The sequence below is a fragment of the Oscarella lobularis genome, chromosome 7, assembly GCF_947507565.1.
Source record: "Oscarella lobularis chromosome 7, ooOscLobu1.1, whole genome shotgun sequence".
Classification (NCBI taxonomy): Eukaryota; Metazoa; Porifera; class Homoscleromorpha; order Homosclerophorida; family Oscarellidae; genus Oscarella; species Oscarella lobularis.
Window position 1 is genome coordinate 590,347 of NC_089181.1, and position 18,662 is coordinate 609,008.

The 18,662-nt window shown below is 45.9% G+C and overlaps 7 protein-coding genes across 7 annotated transcripts; 2 read left to right on the forward strand and 5 right to left on the reverse strand.

Moving 5' to 3' along the window:
• Positions 1-378: 378 nt before the first annotated feature.
• On the reverse strand, positions 379-4,058 carry LOC136189433 (ubiquitin carboxyl-terminal hydrolase 39-like). Its single transcript, XM_065977381.1, has 20 exons — positions 3,790-4,058; positions 3,672-3,729; positions 3,521-3,615; positions 3,390-3,469; positions 3,277-3,333; positions 3,126-3,219; positions 3,019-3,074; positions 2,867-2,963; positions 2,688-2,816; positions 2,543-2,620; positions 2,361-2,428; positions 2,194-2,239; positions 2,076-2,140; positions 1,935-2,012; positions 1,789-1,869; positions 1,040-1,098; positions 873-979; positions 765-805; positions 610-696; positions 379-535 (listed from the first exon to the last, which is right to left on the reverse strand). The coding sequence occupies exons 1-20, from the start codon at positions 3,953-3,955 to the stop codon at positions 491-493; spliced, it is 1,587 nt and encodes a 528-aa protein (XP_065833453.1). The 5' UTR covers positions 3,956-4,058; the 3' UTR covers positions 379-490.
• On the reverse strand, positions 4,000-6,562 carry LOC136189432 (CAP-Gly domain-containing linker protein 4-like). The gene is made up of 15 exons (XM_065977380.1): positions 6,440-6,562; positions 6,323-6,384; positions 6,170-6,257; positions 6,025-6,109; positions 5,920-5,975; positions 5,740-5,854; positions 5,446-5,687; positions 5,315-5,398; positions 5,126-5,261; positions 4,794-5,070; positions 4,616-4,738; positions 4,439-4,553; positions 4,284-4,386; positions 4,188-4,233; positions 4,000-4,133 (listed from the first exon to the last, which is right to left on the reverse strand). The coding sequence occupies exons 1-15, from the start codon at positions 6,554-6,556 to the stop codon at positions 4,046-4,048; spliced, it is 1,737 nt and encodes a 578-aa protein (XP_065833452.1). The 5' UTR covers positions 6,557-6,562; the 3' UTR covers positions 4,000-4,045.
• Positions 6,555-11,000, reverse strand: LOC136189434 (meiosis-specific with OB domain-containing protein-like). The gene is made up of 12 exons (XM_065977382.1): positions 8,524-11,000; positions 8,419-8,476; positions 8,231-8,362; positions 7,891-8,159; positions 7,724-7,824; positions 7,621-7,673; positions 7,475-7,570; positions 7,303-7,419; positions 7,128-7,257; positions 6,897-7,080; positions 6,764-6,850; positions 6,555-6,714 (listed from the first exon to the last, which is right to left on the reverse strand). Exons 1-12 carry the CDS (start codon positions 8,656-8,658, stop codon positions 6,631-6,633), a joined length of 1,446 nt encoding a protein of 481 aa, XP_065833454.1. The 5' UTR covers positions 8,659-11,000; the 3' UTR covers positions 6,555-6,630.
• LOC136189429 (mannosyl-oligosaccharide glucosidase-like) lies at positions 8,705-11,324 on the forward strand. The gene has a single exon (XM_065977376.1). It carries the CDS (start codon positions 8,776-8,778, stop codon positions 11,194-11,196), a length of 2,421 nt encoding a protein of 806 aa, XP_065833448.1. The 5' UTR covers positions 8,705-8,775; the 3' UTR covers positions 11,197-11,324.
• On the reverse strand, positions 11,049-15,256 carry LOC136189430 (general transcription and DNA repair factor IIH helicase subunit XPD-like). The gene is made up of 28 exons (XM_065977377.1): positions 15,100-15,256; positions 14,951-15,050; positions 14,823-14,900; positions 14,594-14,770; positions 14,431-14,547; positions 14,320-14,373; positions 14,205-14,267; positions 14,009-14,132; positions 13,856-13,952; positions 13,746-13,801; positions 13,639-13,692; positions 13,561-13,584; positions 13,429-13,502; positions 13,274-13,368; positions 13,098-13,216; positions 12,980-13,049; positions 12,859-12,928; positions 12,699-12,800; positions 12,583-12,646; positions 12,440-12,531; positions 12,361-12,390; positions 12,134-12,299; positions 11,919-12,073; positions 11,807-11,866; positions 11,704-11,751; positions 11,605-11,655; positions 11,502-11,546; positions 11,049-11,329 (listed from the first exon to the last, which is right to left on the reverse strand). Exons 1-28 carry the CDS (start codon positions 15,102-15,104, stop codon positions 11,219-11,221), a joined length of 2,301 nt encoding a protein of 766 aa, XP_065833449.1. The 5' UTR covers positions 15,105-15,256; the 3' UTR covers positions 11,049-11,218.
• Positions 15,121-16,719, forward strand: LOC136189435 (zinc finger protein ubi-d4-like). Its single transcript, XM_065977383.1, has 9 exons — positions 15,121-15,167; positions 15,216-15,384; positions 15,437-15,628; positions 15,710-15,802; positions 15,856-15,919; positions 15,971-16,171; positions 16,221-16,333; positions 16,389-16,470; positions 16,544-16,719. Exons 1-9 carry the CDS (start codon positions 15,139-15,141, stop codon positions 16,585-16,587), a joined length of 987 nt encoding a protein of 328 aa, XP_065833455.1. The 5' UTR covers positions 15,121-15,138; the 3' UTR covers positions 16,588-16,719.
• A 406-nt stretch (positions 16,720-17,125) lies between these two features.
• LOC136189436 (CAAX prenyl protease 2-like) lies at positions 17,126-18,640 on the reverse strand. Its single transcript, XM_065977384.1, has 10 exons — positions 18,372-18,640; positions 18,221-18,323; positions 18,086-18,166; positions 17,982-18,030; positions 17,856-17,914; positions 17,703-17,811; positions 17,564-17,641; positions 17,449-17,511; positions 17,308-17,400; positions 17,126-17,254 (listed from the first exon to the last, which is right to left on the reverse strand). The coding sequence occupies exons 1-10, from the start codon at positions 18,491-18,493 to the stop codon at positions 17,166-17,168; spliced, it is 846 nt and encodes a 281-aa protein (XP_065833456.1). The 5' UTR covers positions 18,494-18,640; the 3' UTR covers positions 17,126-17,165.
• Positions 18,641-18,662: the final 22 nt, after the last annotated feature.

Below are 18,662 nucleotides of genomic sequence, written 5' to 3' on the forward strand. Positions count from 1 at the left end.
CCGATGTGGGAGGAGTCGGTCGCCGCGCGACGCGTCTCCGCTCCCGCCGCTCCTATTCTTCGGTTAGCCGCTTCCGCGGCGTGGAAAGAAAAGCCGACTGCCGCCCGCCCGCGCACCAGTGGCAGCAGCAGCGCTAGCGGCGCTAAACGATCTACTAAACAAGCGCCTCTGCGCTGGGCACCGCCCCCCGTTTTATGCTCGAGATACCGGCTAGATAAGAGAAAGGAAAGTGCGGGAAAAGCGATCGGGAACGACGAGCGTCAACGAAGTCTGACCGCCGTCGCGTTGCCGGCGAATTTCATTCAGACGAAAGCGTCGACGATCGAGTGCGCGCCTAGACACTATCTCCCGCCTATTTCCGCGTCTAGTGGACGAAAATGCCGACCGCAAACCTAGTCGACTTCGCGGAGGGTTACAGACCCGGAAATGTCACGGACGGACCGAGAAACGCGCACGTGTATATTTTACGAAAATTAGTCGCACCTTATTTTTACGAGGCTGACACCTCGGCCTCGTCGACCTTCAGCTCGTAGAACTGTAAAGTAAAAAGCCGATCAGACCGATATTCCTATATAATATGTATGTAATAAAAAATGAAAAGATAATTACTTGAATGAGCGATTCGGTGAGCGTAATCATTTGCGGCAGGAGATCGGTGACGTGCAAGTCTTGCAACTCGAACCACTGGCCCGTGCCCTGAGGCAGAAGAAAGGAAATCCATTAGTCGATCCATCAACCTAATGAGAGAAACCGCGCGACCGTACTGGATGTCTATTATGCGTGCGGTAGGTCCCCTGACCAGGCTCTGTGTGAGGAAAAGAAGAGGAGTTCGCTATGCTGGTGTATCTATTATCGATTTATGTTTCTCTCACTCGGTTTTCCGTCGTGAACGATGTTTGCGACGAGACGATAGGTCGTGTGCGGATAACGATCTTGCACGGCCGGATCGCTCGATAAATACTCGGCCATATCGATTTCTCTACGGGGAGAAATAGAGGAGGGACTTATAGCGAGAGCGCGCTGGGAGGGAGAATCCTACAGGGGAAAGTTGACGATGGTTGGATTCTTTTCGACGAAGAAACTATTCTTGGTAAATCGCTGCGTGAGAAAAATCAAAAGGTCAGCAATGTTGCTTCAGCTGCTTCTACGAATATGCACATATTGTACGAAAGTACAGTGTGAGCATATATATCTATGGAAGCCTCGTGAAGGAGGAAAAAGTCAACGTTCCGCTTTTATCGCCTGGGTGGCATATTTCAGTAACTCATTTTCAGTGTGCGCGAGAAGAAAAACGTTTGATTGACGCCAGGAAATTGTCTATATGCACGCTGACTGACAGTCAAACCGACTAAGTGTGCGAAAAACGCCGACAGACGTCCCCACATGTATAATGCATCAGATCTCGTGGGTCGCAAACTCGCTTCCAGACATGGAGTCTTGGCAACGGTAAAGATTATCGTTTACGGGATGGGAAACTGGTGCTTCCATATTTACAGTACGCTTTGTGTCGCAGAGTCGCCTAGAGCCTATACTAGCTGCTAGAGACATAAAAAGCCGACTCTCTTTCTACGAGTTAGGGAAGACTGAAAGATAGAGGAAACGTTTACTTTCGCGTCGTAAAACAACTTTGGGTGGGGTTGAACTGACTTCCTATACTTTACACGCATCAAGATAGCGATCGCTTCCATGCGGCGTCCTTCGCGCGAACACGTGTGTTTGCTTTTGCGCTCGTGCGTGAGGACGTTAAGGGTGGTAAAGGGGGAGGGACTCCGAGGAGTAGCGACTTACTCTTATGCAGAGAATTAGGTACGGCGGGAGTTCGACCAATTCAAAGCGTTTCATGTACGAGTCCTTGTACGTTTGGTATTCCTGTAAAACACGAAAGGAATTAATACTTTTCGCCCCCCCCCCCTAAGAGAAAGAGAGGTACGCACGCGTTGGGTGGTCCCGTCGAATTTCGCTAGAAGATCGATGAGAGGGACCTGCGGAATAATATTCTTCTCAAATTCATCCTTGAATTTCAAAAAAAAAAGACGTCAACAAAAGAACGAAATTCGCGACACGACGAAACGAACCTGAAAGAGAGGCGCAGGCGGAAGATCGAGAGTGAGAAACACGAAGGGGGTCTCCGTCGAAGACTCTAAATAAAAAGCATATATAAATAATTCAACGCAAAACAAAGAGTCTCTTTGCCTTGAAATTCCTTCTGCTGAAGCAACCTACGATACTCGTCATCATTCTACAAGAAAAAAAAAAGACTTCTAAGTCGCACACCATCCCCCTTTTCAATTAATTAAAAAGTCGAGAACCCCCAAGGCAGCCACTACTTAGAATCTGTTTTAGTCTAGTCAGCTTCCTACCTCAGACGGAGGCGGCAATTTTCGGCTATGGACCCTCATCATGCCTTGAAACGCTTTATAAATGACACCTTAACGAATATATGAGCGCAATAGGAGAGTTGTTAACAGCCCGTTCACTTAATTAAGAGACCCAGTGGGTCAGTCCCTTGTTTGTGAACGGGCTATCAATTAAAGAACCTTACTGCTTCCTTTCTTCTTTGTTCCGCCTAAGGCGCGGTGAAGAGTGTTGAGAAGCCACTGGAGAAAATCGATGGGATTGCCTAAATATATTTCAACGTCATTTGCGGTGAAAAGCTTTTTTTCGTTTTCGTTTTTTTGTCGTCCTGCCTTGCTGGATAAATTGAAATTGTTTCTTGCTCGCTTTCACGACCGCCTGGCACATTTCGTGGGGACTCACGTGGCTCTTGAAATTTCTCGGGTTCCAAAGCTTTCGGAATAGTTCGCCGAATCGTTGGACTACACAGAAAAAAATCTTGAGACCAAAGACGAGATTCTTCCAACTGTACCAAGCATAAAAGTTTGATCACCAGGAGGACGTTTTATACCAGAATAGTTTTGCTCGCGAAGAAAGAAATTTCTGAGGGGAAGAACGTGAACCAAAGCCTAAGAAATAGTCAATGACTCAATATCAAACGAAATTGGCAGGTCATAGTCTCACCTGTAGTACAACGTTCATATAGTCATTTGCTTTGATATTATTTAATCCAACCAATCCTAGAAAATGGAGTCAAGGTATTCCTCTAACTTCATCTCCGTTTTTCGTACCTGGAAGATAGGTAGATCCATCTAATGCGCGAGTCTTTTTCTTGTCGTCAAGATGAGTGATGTCCTCCTCCGAAAACGTTGGATTCAAAACATACTAGGGTTATGGTAATCGTAAAAATCGATGCAAATCCACAGAAGAAGAATCTGCTACCTTAATGTCTTCCAATGACGGATCAATGACTTCATAATTGTCAGGAAGACAATAGAACTAAATAAATATTATTTTAACTATTTCACTATAGAGCTAGAGTAGTACATCTCTACCTTGAGCGTGTGGAGATTGAGAAAGACGTGATGACTCAATTGAACGCTGTGAGTATAGGCATGCGAGTGTTTCCCTCGACCTTCGAACAAAAGCTTATCAAAAAATCCCGCAGACTTTTTTCGACTCTTACCCTGAAAATATTTTCCGCACACCAAACACGCGTAGACGTTGAGATGCGAAAGCGAAACGGAGCACAATTTCTCAAAATCGAAATCCAAGACAAGTCTTAATTAAAAAATGCGATCGTTCTCCTAAAATGGACATTCGACGAATTTTCGAACCGGTTTATTGTATCGAGATAGGGGCAATGTCGACTTCGAACGTAGTCCTCTTCCGCTTCTAGAAGAGAACAGAAGAGCTCCGTTGCTTTATTTGCGTGAGTTTTTCTTTCTTGCTAACCCGCTTCTGTCTTCTCTCGCTTTCTTTTCGGCTGCTGAGTCTCTTCCTCTTCTTCTTCTGCTCGCACGTCTTCCTCGACGACTTCTGCCTTTGGTTCAAGCTTTACCGTCTTCTTCGCTTTCTTTCCGGCCGGTCTTTTCCGTCCTTTGGCTTTCGTTTGGGGCATAACGGCGACGTTTTTTCCGCAGAAACGCGCGTTAAAGAATCCCGTATTAAGCCAGATAAAATAACACAAAATTTATTATTATTCGTTCATTCATTTATCGTCCGTCAGCAACCGCGAGGCATTGATTCCTCGCACGGTGACTCGATTTGGTCGAACGAGAATTCCATAATTGGGTTTACTATTATGACACAAAATAAATATTAATTAAACTTGCTTCATGACAAATTCTTACCAAGTAAAATATCGTTTTCCCTTCACAGAGCCGTCATTCTTTCCGGCTACAAATCAAGTTAATTAATTGAACAAAAATCTTATCATAAAATCTCACATGGCTTCCTCAGCTCGACCCCGAGCCAAATTCCATCAGCAAACTCTGTTGTACCAACAAAACGTAACGTGCCTATTTCCCCATTAAAGTACACAAGCGTTCCCTAAATAAACGTAAATAAGGACACTAGGTCACGCTGCTAAAGCAAGACATGCCTCAGTTAGGCCACCAGGTATTGTTCCAGGGGCAGGAGCTGATGGAGGAGGAGGATTAGGTTTCGAAATAGGAGTTCCCGTAGAGCGCGGGAAATTCTTTGGCAAACTGGGAGCCCTATTAGCAAAGAAAAAAATCAACATAGTCTATCGTAATTATTCCGCGTCATTTGTCATTACTTTACGACTTTGCTTGGAGGGGCAAAGATGCCGTGCTTTGGTGGACACGTGAAATATCTATCTTGGCCAACGGTTCCGTCATTTTTTCCAATAGCTTGATTAAATTCGACTCCAAACCACGTACTAAAAAAACGAGAGACGTGCAAATGGGATTGATAAGCTACAGAATATAATTCACCCCGAAGCAAATTGTGTGTTTCCAATAAATCGCACCGTGCCGATTTTGGATCCCCCCACCAAGACATAATCTCCCACTTTCAAGTCGCTCCCGTCCCCGGAATCACTCTCGTCGACGTTCCCACTCTTCGTTGGTGACGTCGCTGTCGCCGTAGCCGCCTTCACCGGCGAAATGGAAGCCGACTTTACTGGCGACTTATGGGGAGACGAAGGAGGCGTCTTCTTAACAATCGACCCCTGCGGAGCCTTGGCAATTTTGGAAACGGGTGCAAAGAGACCTTAATTAATAAATAAACGAAAATTAGAAATCGATGACTAGTTTAATTAATTAACCGTAGTTCTTCTTGCATCTGAAATAATAGACTCCTTCTACACCTCCGTCGTTTTTACCCACAGCTTCTTCGAGCTCAATGCCAACCCAACGTCCAGGTGCAAATTTTGTTTCGCCGCAAAATTGAAGAGTTCCGTACTGAACCAATTATCTCGATAAAAATAAAATTCTCTTAATTAAGCTTTTCTCACCTTTGTTCCTCCAACTATCACTCGATCGCCCAATTTTAAATCCTTTGAAGCCAAAAAAGCGACCGCATCGGCTTCATCTCGTTGCTAAATTGAGACAATTAAATCCTCGTCAATATTTTCCCATGCCTTACTTTTTTCTTTTCCCTCTTGCCTGCTGCATTACGCAAGAACTCTCTCAATTGGTCAGCCGTTTCCTGCTGCTCTGGCGTAACATCTGATGGAACACACTGCCACGGAAGCAACTGACGCTCGTCTTTTAAACTAGCATCTGCTCCCAATGCAATCAGACTTTCCGCAGCGCTTTTACACAGGCCCTCGGCAGCAATATGAAGAGCCGTGCCCTTATTAAATTCCACGCACTGATCATTAATCCCTGCATGAATTATTACTAAAATAGCCTTATCAATGCAGAGATATTCGAGTACGTCTTCCTCGATCAATTTTCACGAGTGCTTCGATTACTTTGGAGGAATTGAAATAGGCGGCGTAGTGAAGTGGACCCATGCTGGTCCACTGACACACGGAAGCCACGCTAGCACCCTTGAATGAAAAAAAAACAACTTAAAATTAAATCAATTAACTACTATTACATTGCTCCCAAAAACCTTCTCAATTAAAAAGGAGACCAATTGTGCAGCCGATTCCTCGTCACCGACACCGCCTTAAAAAATTTGAAATTTTTAAAATTTAGTTATTCTTCTCGGACTTACATGCAGCCGATTTGCAGGCATAGTGTAGCAACGTGTGATCCGTGAGACTGTCTCGATCTTCGATGTGAGCTCCTCGACGCAACACCTACGTAGATGTACCTACGTCACTTTTTTTCTTCTTCGAAATCTCGATCGTTCGTTCTACCTCGTTCGCTAGCGTGACCATGTTCTTCTGTATTTGAGGCACCCACTGTCTCATAATCGCAAAAAGTTGAGGAATCGTCGTTTTGGGGCTAAAAAAGCGAAGGGGGCGTGGGCTTAATTCGATGTACGTCCGCGAGACGAAGGCGTTACACACTCCTGAAGTATATGCTGTCCTTCGGGACAGTTAGGATCGAAGAAAGCGGCGTCAACTTCTTTCTACGAGGCACCTCTAAGCGCTTGGATGCACGACGTCTTTCCCGGATGCGCTTACGCCGTAGGTTTGCTGGTGTTTCGGTGCTTCGGCTATCGGATGCACCATTGGCGTCTCGCGCGTCGGTATCGTGAAGTCGACGAGGGTAAAACCCGACGAGATCGCTGTGGTGACCATTTTTTCTCATTGATATCGAGTATCGAACGTAACCAAGACAAACGCGGGGGAGGGGACGCGATGCACGTGTACGATTATATTGCTTTCATTTCGGCTGGGTCCGCTGGAAAGCAACCGAGAATGCGAGCCATTAGACGATTTTGCGACGTGCAGCTAACCTAAAGAACAGGCTGCCTATTTATTAATTAATTAAAATTATTATTTTACCTGCAGATATACTTTCATCCATTCGAGCTGAAATTTCCATTTCAATTGAGACAAATTCAAGTCTTCCGCCGATGCGAAAGCCACAGGCTAAAATCGATATAATTAATTAAAATCGCTTTTGTATTTCTCTTACGGAAAGTCCCAGAAGCTGATCAGCAATCGGGCTCTTCATACGACAATTCAAACTTCCCGTTTCGTCTGAGAGAGTGACGAGAAAGTTGAATTCCGCTTGAACATACGTGGCTCCCCGGTAGCCAGAGCACTGGGTGTTGATGCAGACGCGATGCTCGTCGTCCGCCTTTCTCTTACACAGAGAACTGAGACAAGTAGAAAATTTAAGCGACAGCTCAAATATCTTCTGTACCATTGATAGAAGACGGCATTGTCCAAATTCGAATATGTGATGCATCCGAACGATATTGCCGTTTCTTGCTGGCCGCGCGAGAGTTTCTTGGACCATTCTCCAAGTCGAACGACACTGTCGATATTTTTCACTGCAAAATCACATGAATCGATGTAACTTAGAATCTATTTCATACAGTCGACATCTTTCTCTTTGAACGAAGTTTGGAATGAACGCGACGTCTCTTCCTCCTCGTCGTCGGGAATTTCTACGCTCTGAGCAAAGCGAAAGAGCGCGTGAGCTCGTCTAGAGTCTAGCAAAAAAAAAAGATGCAAAGCAGCAGAAAGATATAGTTCACGTTAACTGACCCGGATTGGTGATGATCACAGTCTTGGATGAATAAGTAGACGTGACACGTTGACGATACTCGTCAAAACTGATTTTGGCATCGGTTACTTCCAGCACTAGAAGAACCCAATAGAATATCAAAAGAAGTTCAGATAACATAAAATACCATTTTCCTTAGAAGTCCAACCCTGAGCCAGATGAATTGCCTCTTGATCCCACCTGCAAAGAAACCGCTCTCGTGCCCTTCTAGAAACACTATTATTTCATACAGCATGAGACTGAGCATGGGACACGTGTCGTCAAACATCCTGATCTCACAACGCGTCACGTCTTTTCCAGCCTTTGACGTAAACTTATCCACTTTACCAACCTATTATATATAAGTCTCGTATAATATTATTATTATTATTAAATCTTTTGGATATTTCTTACGTACATGTTTAACAACGGCCATAAATGAGACGAGTTGTCCTCGAAGATGCTGAGCGTTGTCAATAATCTCTTGCAGACTCAAAAATCCGTCGCTTTCGCGTATGGCCACGTGACCCATGGCCAGCAGCTCCCCGTAGTCTCGCCCGTAGTACGTACGAATACTCGAACTATTTTCGCTGACGTGAATATGATAGAGCGACGGCGTAAAGACGCGATAGCGCGCCTCCGACTCGTCGTTCGGCTTCAACTGTACTCTGCAATTATCAATTTGAACTGAAAAGCGAAAATGAGAAAATATAAATATATATATATATACTGTATATTTATTGGCAATGCTTTCTTACCAACGTCGTTGATTCGAAATGTGGAACTGGTTCGCTCTACGAATCCCTGACTTCCCCATAGGGTAACATTGATGTAATCGGTTGAGGAATCCCGGATGGTGAAGGCGAGAAGGCAACGGAATTGTCCCGGATCTATAGCGCAAAAATTAAATTAGATTAGAACGTCACGTGGTGCTCCCGTGTTGTACTTTTCTTGTCAGGAAAGGATCGCGGCGCTTCTTTGGCTAGAACGAGGCCAACGACAGTCTAAAAAGGCTGTGGTTTGGAATATCTACTTTTCTTTTGTTTTTTACGCAATTCGGAAGAGATGGAGAGAGATCGCGAATAGAGATGCGATTCTGCTCGTTCGTTTCCCAATGTTTGACAGCGCTCCCGTCGGGCCACGATCGTTGCGTGCCAAACGGCTGAAACTCGTTCGATCGACGCATGGAGGAGAGGAAGTTCGAAGGATGAATGAAAGAGAGCGCGTCACTCGGCTATCCCGGATAAGTCCCATCCCGGATAGCTCTATACGCGTGTCGAACAACGCTCGCGTTTCCTAGGAAATGGAAAAGCGTCGAGAGGCGGATGCTTCGAGTAAAACTGCTCCAAAAGAAATGCCCAAGGAAACGAAACGAAACAGCGTCGCATCGTCGTCGAGCCGGAGCAAAATGCCGATCGCACTTCTATTAGGAACGCTCGCCGCCGCCGTCGCCATCGTATGGACGCAAAAGACGCACGTAAACGTCCCGCACGAAGCGCCGGCGGCAACAAACGCGAAACTGGTAGCAAATCACCTCCGGGACCCGACGATGACGTGGGGCAGTTACCGGCCACACGTGTACTTCGGCATGCGCGCGCGCGAGCCCAAATCGTCCGTCTTCGGTCTCATGTGGATCCAATATCTGACGACGAACATCGGACGACGCAACATCCGCCACCTGTGCCGACACGAGGATCGACTGACCAAATACGGTTGGTCGTATCACGACGGGAAATCGTTCGGCATCCAGGATATTTACGAACGAACATACGGGCTTCAGACGAGTTTTTTAAAATATGAATGTCCCGGAGGTGGCGGCGTCGGTTGGACGGCGCGCGTTTCGGGTCGCGCGACGGGCGGCAAGACGACGAAACCGCCGAGTGGCTTCGCACTCATGTTTTATGTGTACAATGAAGGCGACGAGGCGTTGAAGCCCATTTTGGCTCAGGGTAGCAAAACGGATTTGTTGCGGGTCGACGGACTCGGCGGAAACATGTCGTTGCATTTTCCGACGAATACGTGCGTTCGATTCGATTACATGGCCGCTCGCGTCGAACGCATTAGCGATCTTCACGATTACGTCGATCTTCAGCTGAAGGCGGCGCGTCATCCGAAGGATAAAGCGGCTAAATTGCTCGTTCTGCCTGCTACTCCTTTTTTCGGAGCGAAGGGGGGTCCCCACAATTTAGTCGTCTATCAAATCACAACGGAATTCCCGTTTCAGTACGACGTCGTCATGGCGCCGGAAGACTGCAATCCGCCCACCGACGACGCGTACACGGTCGAAATGAAAAAACGAAAGTCGCTATTCAATAAGGAATTCGAGACGAAATTCCAACTCCAAGCGAAAGGCTTCAAACCGTCGCAAATCGACTTCGCTCGAAGCGTATTCAGCAATCTCGTCGGCGGAATCGGCTACTTCTACGGTCGATCGAAAGTGACGTCGCAATCGCTCAGCTCGCCGGTCGACTATTGGCCGGCGTCGCTCTACACGGCCGTCCCGTCGCGATCCTTCTTTCCGCGCGGTTTCCTCTGGGACGAGGGTTTCCATCAATTGGTCATTCAAAAGTGGGACCCCCTTATCACCGTCGACGTCATCGCTCACTGGCTCGATTTGATGAACGTCGACGGTTGGATACCGCGCGAGCAGATACTCGGCCACGAAGCGTTGAGTCGCGTACCGGACGAATTCGTCGTCCAGCACGCGGAAAACGCGAATCCGCCAACGTTCTTTCTCGCGCTCGAGTCGATGCTCGACGATTTGCGCGCGCGCGAGAACGGACGCGATTTTCTGACGTCGATTTTTCCGCGTTTGCGCGCGTGGTTTCACTGGTTCAACTCGACGCAGGCGGGTCGTCGTGCGACGTCGTACTACTGGAAGGGTCGCAACGAGTCGACGATCGGCGAATTGAATCCCAAGACGCTCATGTCCGGCTTGGACGACTATCCGCGTTCGACGCATCCGTGCGACGTCGAACGGCATCTCGACTTGCGCTGTTGGCTCGCGCTCGCCGCGCGCGTCATGACGAACGTCGCGCGCGCCGTCGAGAATTCGGACGCGCGTTTCTACGCGGAAACGCATAGGAAATTGACCGATATTCGTCTCCTGGATGAACTGCATTGGTCGGAGAAGGACGGCGCCTATTGCGACTATGGGCTTCATTCTCCCAAGGTTTCGCTCAAGGCCACGTATAAATTGACGGAGGATGACGACTATGTTACGGTTTATGAGCGACAGGTGCTTGAAGCGACGAGTGAGCGTTTTGTCCCTGATTTTGGTTATGTCAGTCTTTTTCCCATGCTGATGAAGATTCTTCCCGTCAATTCGCCCAAATTGGGTATATTGCTTGATAAATTGAAATCGACGAATTTGCTGTGGACGCGATATGGACTTCGTTCGCTTGCCGCCAATAGTCGATTTTATCAGAAGGCGAATACGGAGCATGACAAGCCGTATTGGAGAGGTGCCATATGGATTAATATGAATTATTTGGCCGTTCGCTCGTTGCATCACTACGGTTCCGCAAAGGGGCCTCACCAGAAGAAAGCCAAAGCGATCTACGAAGAACTGAGAGATAATCTGATAAAGAATATATTTCGTCAATATCAGTCGACGGGTTACGTGTGGGAGAGTTATAACGACGTCACGGGAGTCGGCATGGGAACGCATCCCTTCACGGGTTGGACGAGTCTCGTCTTGCTTATGATGGGAGAAAAGTACTGACATCGTAATAACCTAACCCAGCTTAGGAAACCTCCATAGGGAGGATAGCAGACTGTGCATCCGTTTCCAGCCTCTTTCGTTCTTGTTGCGCGACTTGTTCCATTGTTAATAAAGACATTCCAATTTGATCCTCCTGTGATAGACTTGGTTAGAACTAGACTTAAGATTTAATAGCGGATACATCGTTATAAGGGGCGCCTCCCTAATGATTTTTTAGAAAACCTCTAAGGGAGGACTTTTTTTATAGGGGACACCTAATGTTTGCTATGCTGTGCGTGTATGCATTGACTTCTACCGTACCGTACCGGTCTGAAAGGCTGAGCCATCTGGCGCAAAAAGCGCTTGCTGATCTGCAAAAAGAGAGAGCGTCTACGTAGTGCGAAATCTGGCAAGGGGGTTCCGTCTCACCATAACTGCTTCATCCACTGATAAATTGCAGACGGAATCTCTTAAATGCTCCTTCAGACGCGCCAGTGAGAGGAAACATTGCCAAGATATCCGTCTTACCTGTATCCACTTTGGTAGCTTGCCCTTCTTGTCTAGCCTGGAATATCTCTAAATCAATGACGCACATAAGAATGAACCGGATCCGTCTGATCTGCTTTACTACCTTGTCTGCAAATAACATGATACCGTAATCCGTTTTTCCTCGAATGGCACGACCCACGCACTGATAAACATTCACCCCTAGGGAGACGACGAAATCCCTGGCCCCGACTTACTTGAGCCGCATTTCTCATCGCGTCAAACGTCAAAAAATCGTTCTCTCGTATCTGAAACTGGTCCCTCAAATAGTCGAGTCGCGCCTTCAATATGCGACTCTGCGTGTAGACGTACGGAATTCCGAACATAATCACAGCCCTCCCGTACTGATGATCTACACACGAAAACGTAAAAGAAAAAATGTCTTCGCCCCAAATCGTTCTCCTTCTCATACCAAAATCGATTCCTTCCGACACTTTGCCCCTTGCAACGGACAGGAGTATGGCACCGCGTCCGTTCTCGCACGCCTTGTGGTAATTTTCCAACGCTACGCTCGTTTCGGCTGCATCTTGCGTTTCGACAAAGAGAAGCTTCTTTCGTTGAATTTGACTAATGATGCCCTGCGGTATCATAGAGATAAGACTACATCCCATTCAACAGGGTCACTCTCTCTCTCTCTACCTGATCTGACCAAACAGCTACGGTGTTTTCCTAGGGAGAAAATTCCGCGTCTGTCGCAATCTCAGTCAAAATCTTATACCATATATAAGTAGCTGGGAAAGAAAGCCACAACGCCGTCCGGAACGCACGTTGCCATTTCCACCAGCAGATTTCCATAATTTCGAATTACGGCTGATGGAACAAAAGAATTAGAAAAATGCTGACGTTTTGTGCCCTGCGTACCCATATCTTCTCTTGATTCGAATTTTGATGTCATGGCTACCTGATCATTTCCTCGGCTCACAATCTGAGTCAAAGGATGAATTTACAACAAAACCACTCCATTTAAATGTTCTCACAAGAGGACACAGACAAGGACGAGATAGAGTCATGGTAAACGTCGCCATAGTAACAGGTCGAAAATCCAAAATTTTAGGATACATTTCCAAGGGAGAAAGAGTCTAAAGAAAACGCAATATAAAATGACTTTAACCCCTATTAGCACATAACTTGACTAACCCCAGAGGTAACAATGACTGACTGAAATCTGTCAAAAACTGGCTTAATAGAAATAGAAGCATCCATGCAGCTAAAAAAAATCGAAGTATTCATATTGCCAATGGATTACTGTTCTCCCTACGTTAAATATAGTTTAGGGTTAGGAATGCTTGGAGTTCGATCATCGAAAGGCTCAATAATCAAACTAAATCCTAAGGAAAATATCAGTTGTTTTGCTTTGCAACTCATTGGTGAGTCACCTTTTGAATAGGTGCTAACCAACGTCGCAAAATTAGCCAATAACGTCAAACCGGAGAAATTTCCAATTTCCGGAAGTTCGAGTGTACGCAGAAGTGAACGCAGACGCTCCGAGCAAAATCTAGCAATAGAATAATAAATAACGATTCTCCCATGTCATCACAAACGTAGGCGGCACCTGAGAGGCTTCTTGTCGATGCACACAGTCTGATGAATGTGCTGGAGAAAAGACGCCGGCGTTTCAGACGAAACGTGCTGCACTCTCAATCGACCCTAAAGAAAAAATAATAAAAGTCCTACATACCTATATTAGACTATGTCGTTTCGTCAGACTTTCAAGTATTCAATCAAACGCTTCATGAATCCAATAAAATGTTCAGCAGTGCGAATATTTCCGGGAACAGCCTCTAACGGGGGTAGAAACGAATTACGCGCGTTTATACTATAGTGAGAGGGAGATTCCACCTTGAAGAAGGTCATCTGGTAAGACTATAAGAAGACTCTATAGTGCATATACTATCAGTGCCACATCAATAGCATTACCTGGATTAGCCATGTGAACATCTGTAGCTCGAGCCACTTGAGCTTCCCTCAATCCTAGGAATGCGTCGCATTGGTCTCATTCATTAGATTAGACTTCCTATTTTTACCTTGAACGAGGCGTTGGTATTCTTGACGCAAGCGTTCGGCATCCCTCTCCTTCAATCTAGTTATTGCTCTTCCTTAGGGATTCTTGTACCTCAAGCGGTTGTACTACTACTTGTGAATGTGTCTTGATAGAGCTTCGATATTCGTAGAGCAGCTGTCCAATGTTCGTCGGCTAATGTTGACGCTTAGACTTTCAATGCAGACGTTATCTAGAATTTTGATACGTAAATATGCGGCTGCTCTTGTCTCGATTTCGTGGCATTGCCGATATTATGAGCCTCGTCGAATATGACAACCGAAGCTTTGGGCAATTCCTTAGAAACCAAATTGGCAATTTTTGGATCAAGAAGATAGTAGTAGCTATAAACGATAACATTGGCATGTGACATCTAAAAGACGGAATTAAAAATCAGGTACTTAATTAATTAATTAATTAATAAAAAGGAGCACACAGCTCTTACAGAATATCGGGCTAAGAAGTAGGGACAAAACCCCTTCTTACGACCAAACTCTTTCAAATCATCCTGTAATTTAATTTGTACTCAAACGAATTCTCGTTCAACATTTTTACCGTACCAAATTGTAAACACCAGGTGGCAGAAGTTCATCCTTTCCACGCGATTCAAAACCCTAGATTATCGATTAGGAGAACCCAAAGGCCATTAACCATGAAATAGAAACACAAACTTCATAAAACTGACAGACATCTACAGACGAATCTTGCTGGCGACTCTCGCGAACAAACGAAGCGGTCAAACTGTGACATCGACTGTCAACGACCCGCCCATCTCGATGTCCACTAACCTTATAGACATCTAAGATTGATGCTTATATTATTTGCTGTGCTTACTTCTGGATGAATGCAGAGATTCTTTCGAGAGCTCAGTCCCAGTGCGAGCAACTTGGCCGGAGTGCCCGTCTCCTTTTCGTAGTATTCCATCAGAATTTTCATCTCTTCCAAAACCTTTTCGATTTCCGGTACGGTTCGAGAGCAATAGATCAACTTGGACAAAATGGCCGGATTTGCCTAAGTCAAAATTTCTCAAAAATCGAAAATTTAATAATTCGATTTTTTTGACTTTTTGGTATGCGATCACGAGAGAGAGAAGCGTGACCGTCTTTCCCGTTCCCGACGGCATTTCGAGGACACAGTGACCCTTGTACGCAAATAGAGAAAAATCAAATTTCCAAAGAAAAATTTCCTCACTTTGGCGTCCAATCCTCTTTTCAGCTCGAGCATGTACGAATACTGCTCCGGATAGATGTAATCGTATGGAAAGTATACTAGGAGCCCGTCGATGTTGAGTCTAAGCGTGTCAGAGTGGAGAAAAAGAAGAGAGAACGAGGCGAACTTACTTCATGGTTGTCGACTTTAGCGTGCGTTAGACTTTCGCTATGGACGCCGTTGTCTCCTTTTGTCAAAGGTATTTCCTTCGGTTTGGACGCGCCACGCACTCCAGTATTGCTTCTAGCGACACGTATCGCGATTTGGTGGAGCAGGCGGCCGCCTACAACGCACAGCTGGCGCGAGACCGCAAGAGACGAAGACCCTTCTTCGATTCGCAGACAGGAGCGTTGCAAATTCCCGGAAATTTGTACCGAAGCCCATCGGAAAGACATCCCGGACGAAGAAAAGGCCAAGTCGTCGCAGAAAACCAAACCACTTCCGGGTGCACGAATACTATTTCTCCAGGTGTTCAGCTACCCAGAACAAAAGTGGCGTTTCCGACCGAAAAAGTCGAACGAGAAGAGCATATACGACTACAAAAAGCCGGAAGTGCCGTCGGAGGGAGGACTGTTGCCGGAACGAGAAGCAAAGAAACGCGCCGCCGATTTGAGCCGAGCCGCTGCAGCGGACATGACGAGCGACGAGGAGAGAGCGCAGGTGAGAAGGCGAAAGCGAGGCGCAGCGCACATAATCGCACTACTCAAAAAAATTCAAAAAAAATTAATAATAATAATAAAGGAGTCTGATATTGATGATAATTTTGACGTTGGCGAAGTGGACGACTCCAGCGAAGACGAGACGTATTTTGCGAAGAAGGATTCGAAGCGAAAGGTGACGTCGACCTCCCTTTGGGGGTTTGAATAGTCGAGCACGATTGCCTGTAGTCCCTTCCCATACGTCCGACTCGTTCGAAGCCTCGATACAACATGCAAGGAAGAAGACAAGAAGGTACGGTCTTTATATAAATTTAGTACGCGTCATCTGTACCCTTTTTTTCAGTGGGAGATCATCATCATCATCATCACCATCATCACTTGGAGTCGAGGCAGCTGTCGACGCAGCAGCAGTCGCAGCACCAACAGCAGTCGCGTTTTGCCGTGCCCAACGACTATTGCGATTTCTGCTTGGGCGATTCGATGATGAATAAGAAAACGGGTCGATCTGAACTTCTCATATCGTGCGCGGATTGTGGAAGATCAGGTAAATGCATTTGAGAGTTTTTCCCTGTTTTTCGTTATGATGATCTTAGGTCATCCTACTTGTCTCAAATTTACGCCCAGTCTGCTTGCAGCTGTTATGAACTATCGCTGGCAATGCATCGAGTGCAAATCGTGTGGAATATGCGGAACGTCGGATAATGACGTCAGTAATCAGATTTTTTGGGGGGACAGATTAGTCATGTTTCTGTGGTATATAGGACAAGCTCTTATTTTGCGATGACTGCGATCGCGGCTACCACATGTACTGTCTCAATCCGCCCATGGATAAGCCACCAGACGGTAAGAATGATTTTTTTCAAAGCAGTACAGTACCGATTTACAATATTATATATAACTTCTAATCTACCTTTAGGTCATTGGAGATGCAAGCTGTGCATAAAAGGCGAAAAGTCCTGAAAATCGTCGCGTGACGTCACGTCGACGTCATCAACGCGCAGTTCAAGCAAAAGACCCGATCGTCTCTTTCGTCGTAACTTTTATAGAAAAACTGACGTCACGATGACGAAAGAAAAAAAATCGATTCTCTTACTTTATCGTCGAACACGTACTGCAGTAGATTTCTCCGCACGCGCAGCAAAGTCGAACGCAATTTCGGCACGCCGTCTTGTCGCAGAACGCGCATCGCGCGTTTTCCGCTTTATCGCGCTCGCATACTCGGCAAATGCCCGCTCGAGGCTTCGTAGCAGGTCGTCGCGCCGCTCGAAGGAGACACTGCTGCGTTCTCTCTAAAGAAGAGGAGGGGGGCCCCCCCGGGGACTCGCGGCGCGAAATCCTCGAGCCCGATTGTCGATTTTACCGTAAACGAGCTTGAGTTCGGACGCGCTCGCCGCCTCCTTGAATCCGATAAACGTTTTGAGCTGCTGCGGAGTGATAGGACCGAAAGGATTGGACCGCTTTCGAGCGAAAGCCATGTGCAAGCCCGCGAACCGACACGTTTGATATTAATTGATTTAATTCATAGAATTCCGAATATTTTACGCGAACAGCTCGGGTTTCGTCAGGGAATCGAGAAGCAGAAAAAATCCCGTAGCGCCCGCAACGTACGTCGCCGCGAGAAGAAAACCTAGAAATCAATATTATCGAATTAAAATTATAAAGCGATTGGGCTTCTTTTGCCTCGAACTCGCGGAAGTTCAAATATTCGTCCGAAATCGGGAAATCCCATAAAATTGCAAAAGGAGTGACAGACGAACGGCGCAACGAGATGCCCTGTAGTAAAGTTCCATTGACAAATATCATCTGCCCAATTGTACTGACCTGTTCTGATAAAGAGCCGGGCTGAGTAAGCCCCGAAGACGGACGTATAAAAAAATTGAAAAACTACGCATACAAACAAGCTAGGATTATAGCGTAAAGGAAATAGATTAATTACAAGCATTCATCCATATGACGTGAACTGGAGGACGGTTTTCTTTTAGCCTCAGTTGCTCTCTCACATGATGCAGATGAGCTGCATGACAAAAAACACTCTCAGTCACTTGATGATACAGATTTGAGCGAGTACTTCTTACCAACGCCAAAAAATAATGGACATATAATAACGGACCAGTTCTGTCCAAAGTGAGGCACAAGTAGTGTCAACATACAAGATCGAAAAACAAATTCCTCGCTAAGAGGAGCCTAAGACAGAGACGTTATTTAAATCAAAAAAATCTGCCAGTTACTATAAAAAAATTTCGCCACCACAGCACATGTTTATGAGAACTGTTCTCCAAACAGGAATCTAAAAATGTTTAGTATTCACTGCATTAATTAATAAATTAATTAATTAAAAGCTTGTATATACTTACAAAGATCTCCATCAGCTATTATCATCACTAAAGGTCCAAGAAAAAGAACCTAAATAGAAAAACAATAAATAACAAACTTTTTAATTAAAATTTGTTCTCTTGACCATAGTTAGAATCAAAGGATAGAACACCGCCGGAACGAGGCCTTCGAGCTTGATTCCAAGCCGCCAGTACAAAGGAAATCCCTAAGAGAAATATTTGGCTCTTAGGCTCTCCACCCCGCCCCCTTCCGGACGTACATCTTCTCTATCTTCGCTGCTCGCGGCCCATAGAATTGTAATCGATGCGACGATCGATACTAAGATGCCTGCAAATCGTTTCTTAATTGTCTCGGGATGATTTCTGTAAAAATTATTCGACTATGATCGTTTTTTTTTCGAGGGGTTCCACCTCGGATGCGGCGAGTGCCAAATGTAGAGAGATCCGACAAACAGTAGAGCAAGAACAAAGCACAGAAAAAGACTTGAGCTCAAAGAAAGCTTAGAATACACGACGGGCGCGGTAAAATCCATCGAAAAGAACAAAACGCGACGCGCGCTAACAGCAGTGAACCCGGAAGAGCGTGCACTCAAAATTCCCTTGCGTCTTTCCTAATTTGTACATAATCATCGTCATCGTCCGAGCTATCACCTTCACCAAGCAATTCGCTCGTATCTTCGTCAACAACATATGGCTCGTTCT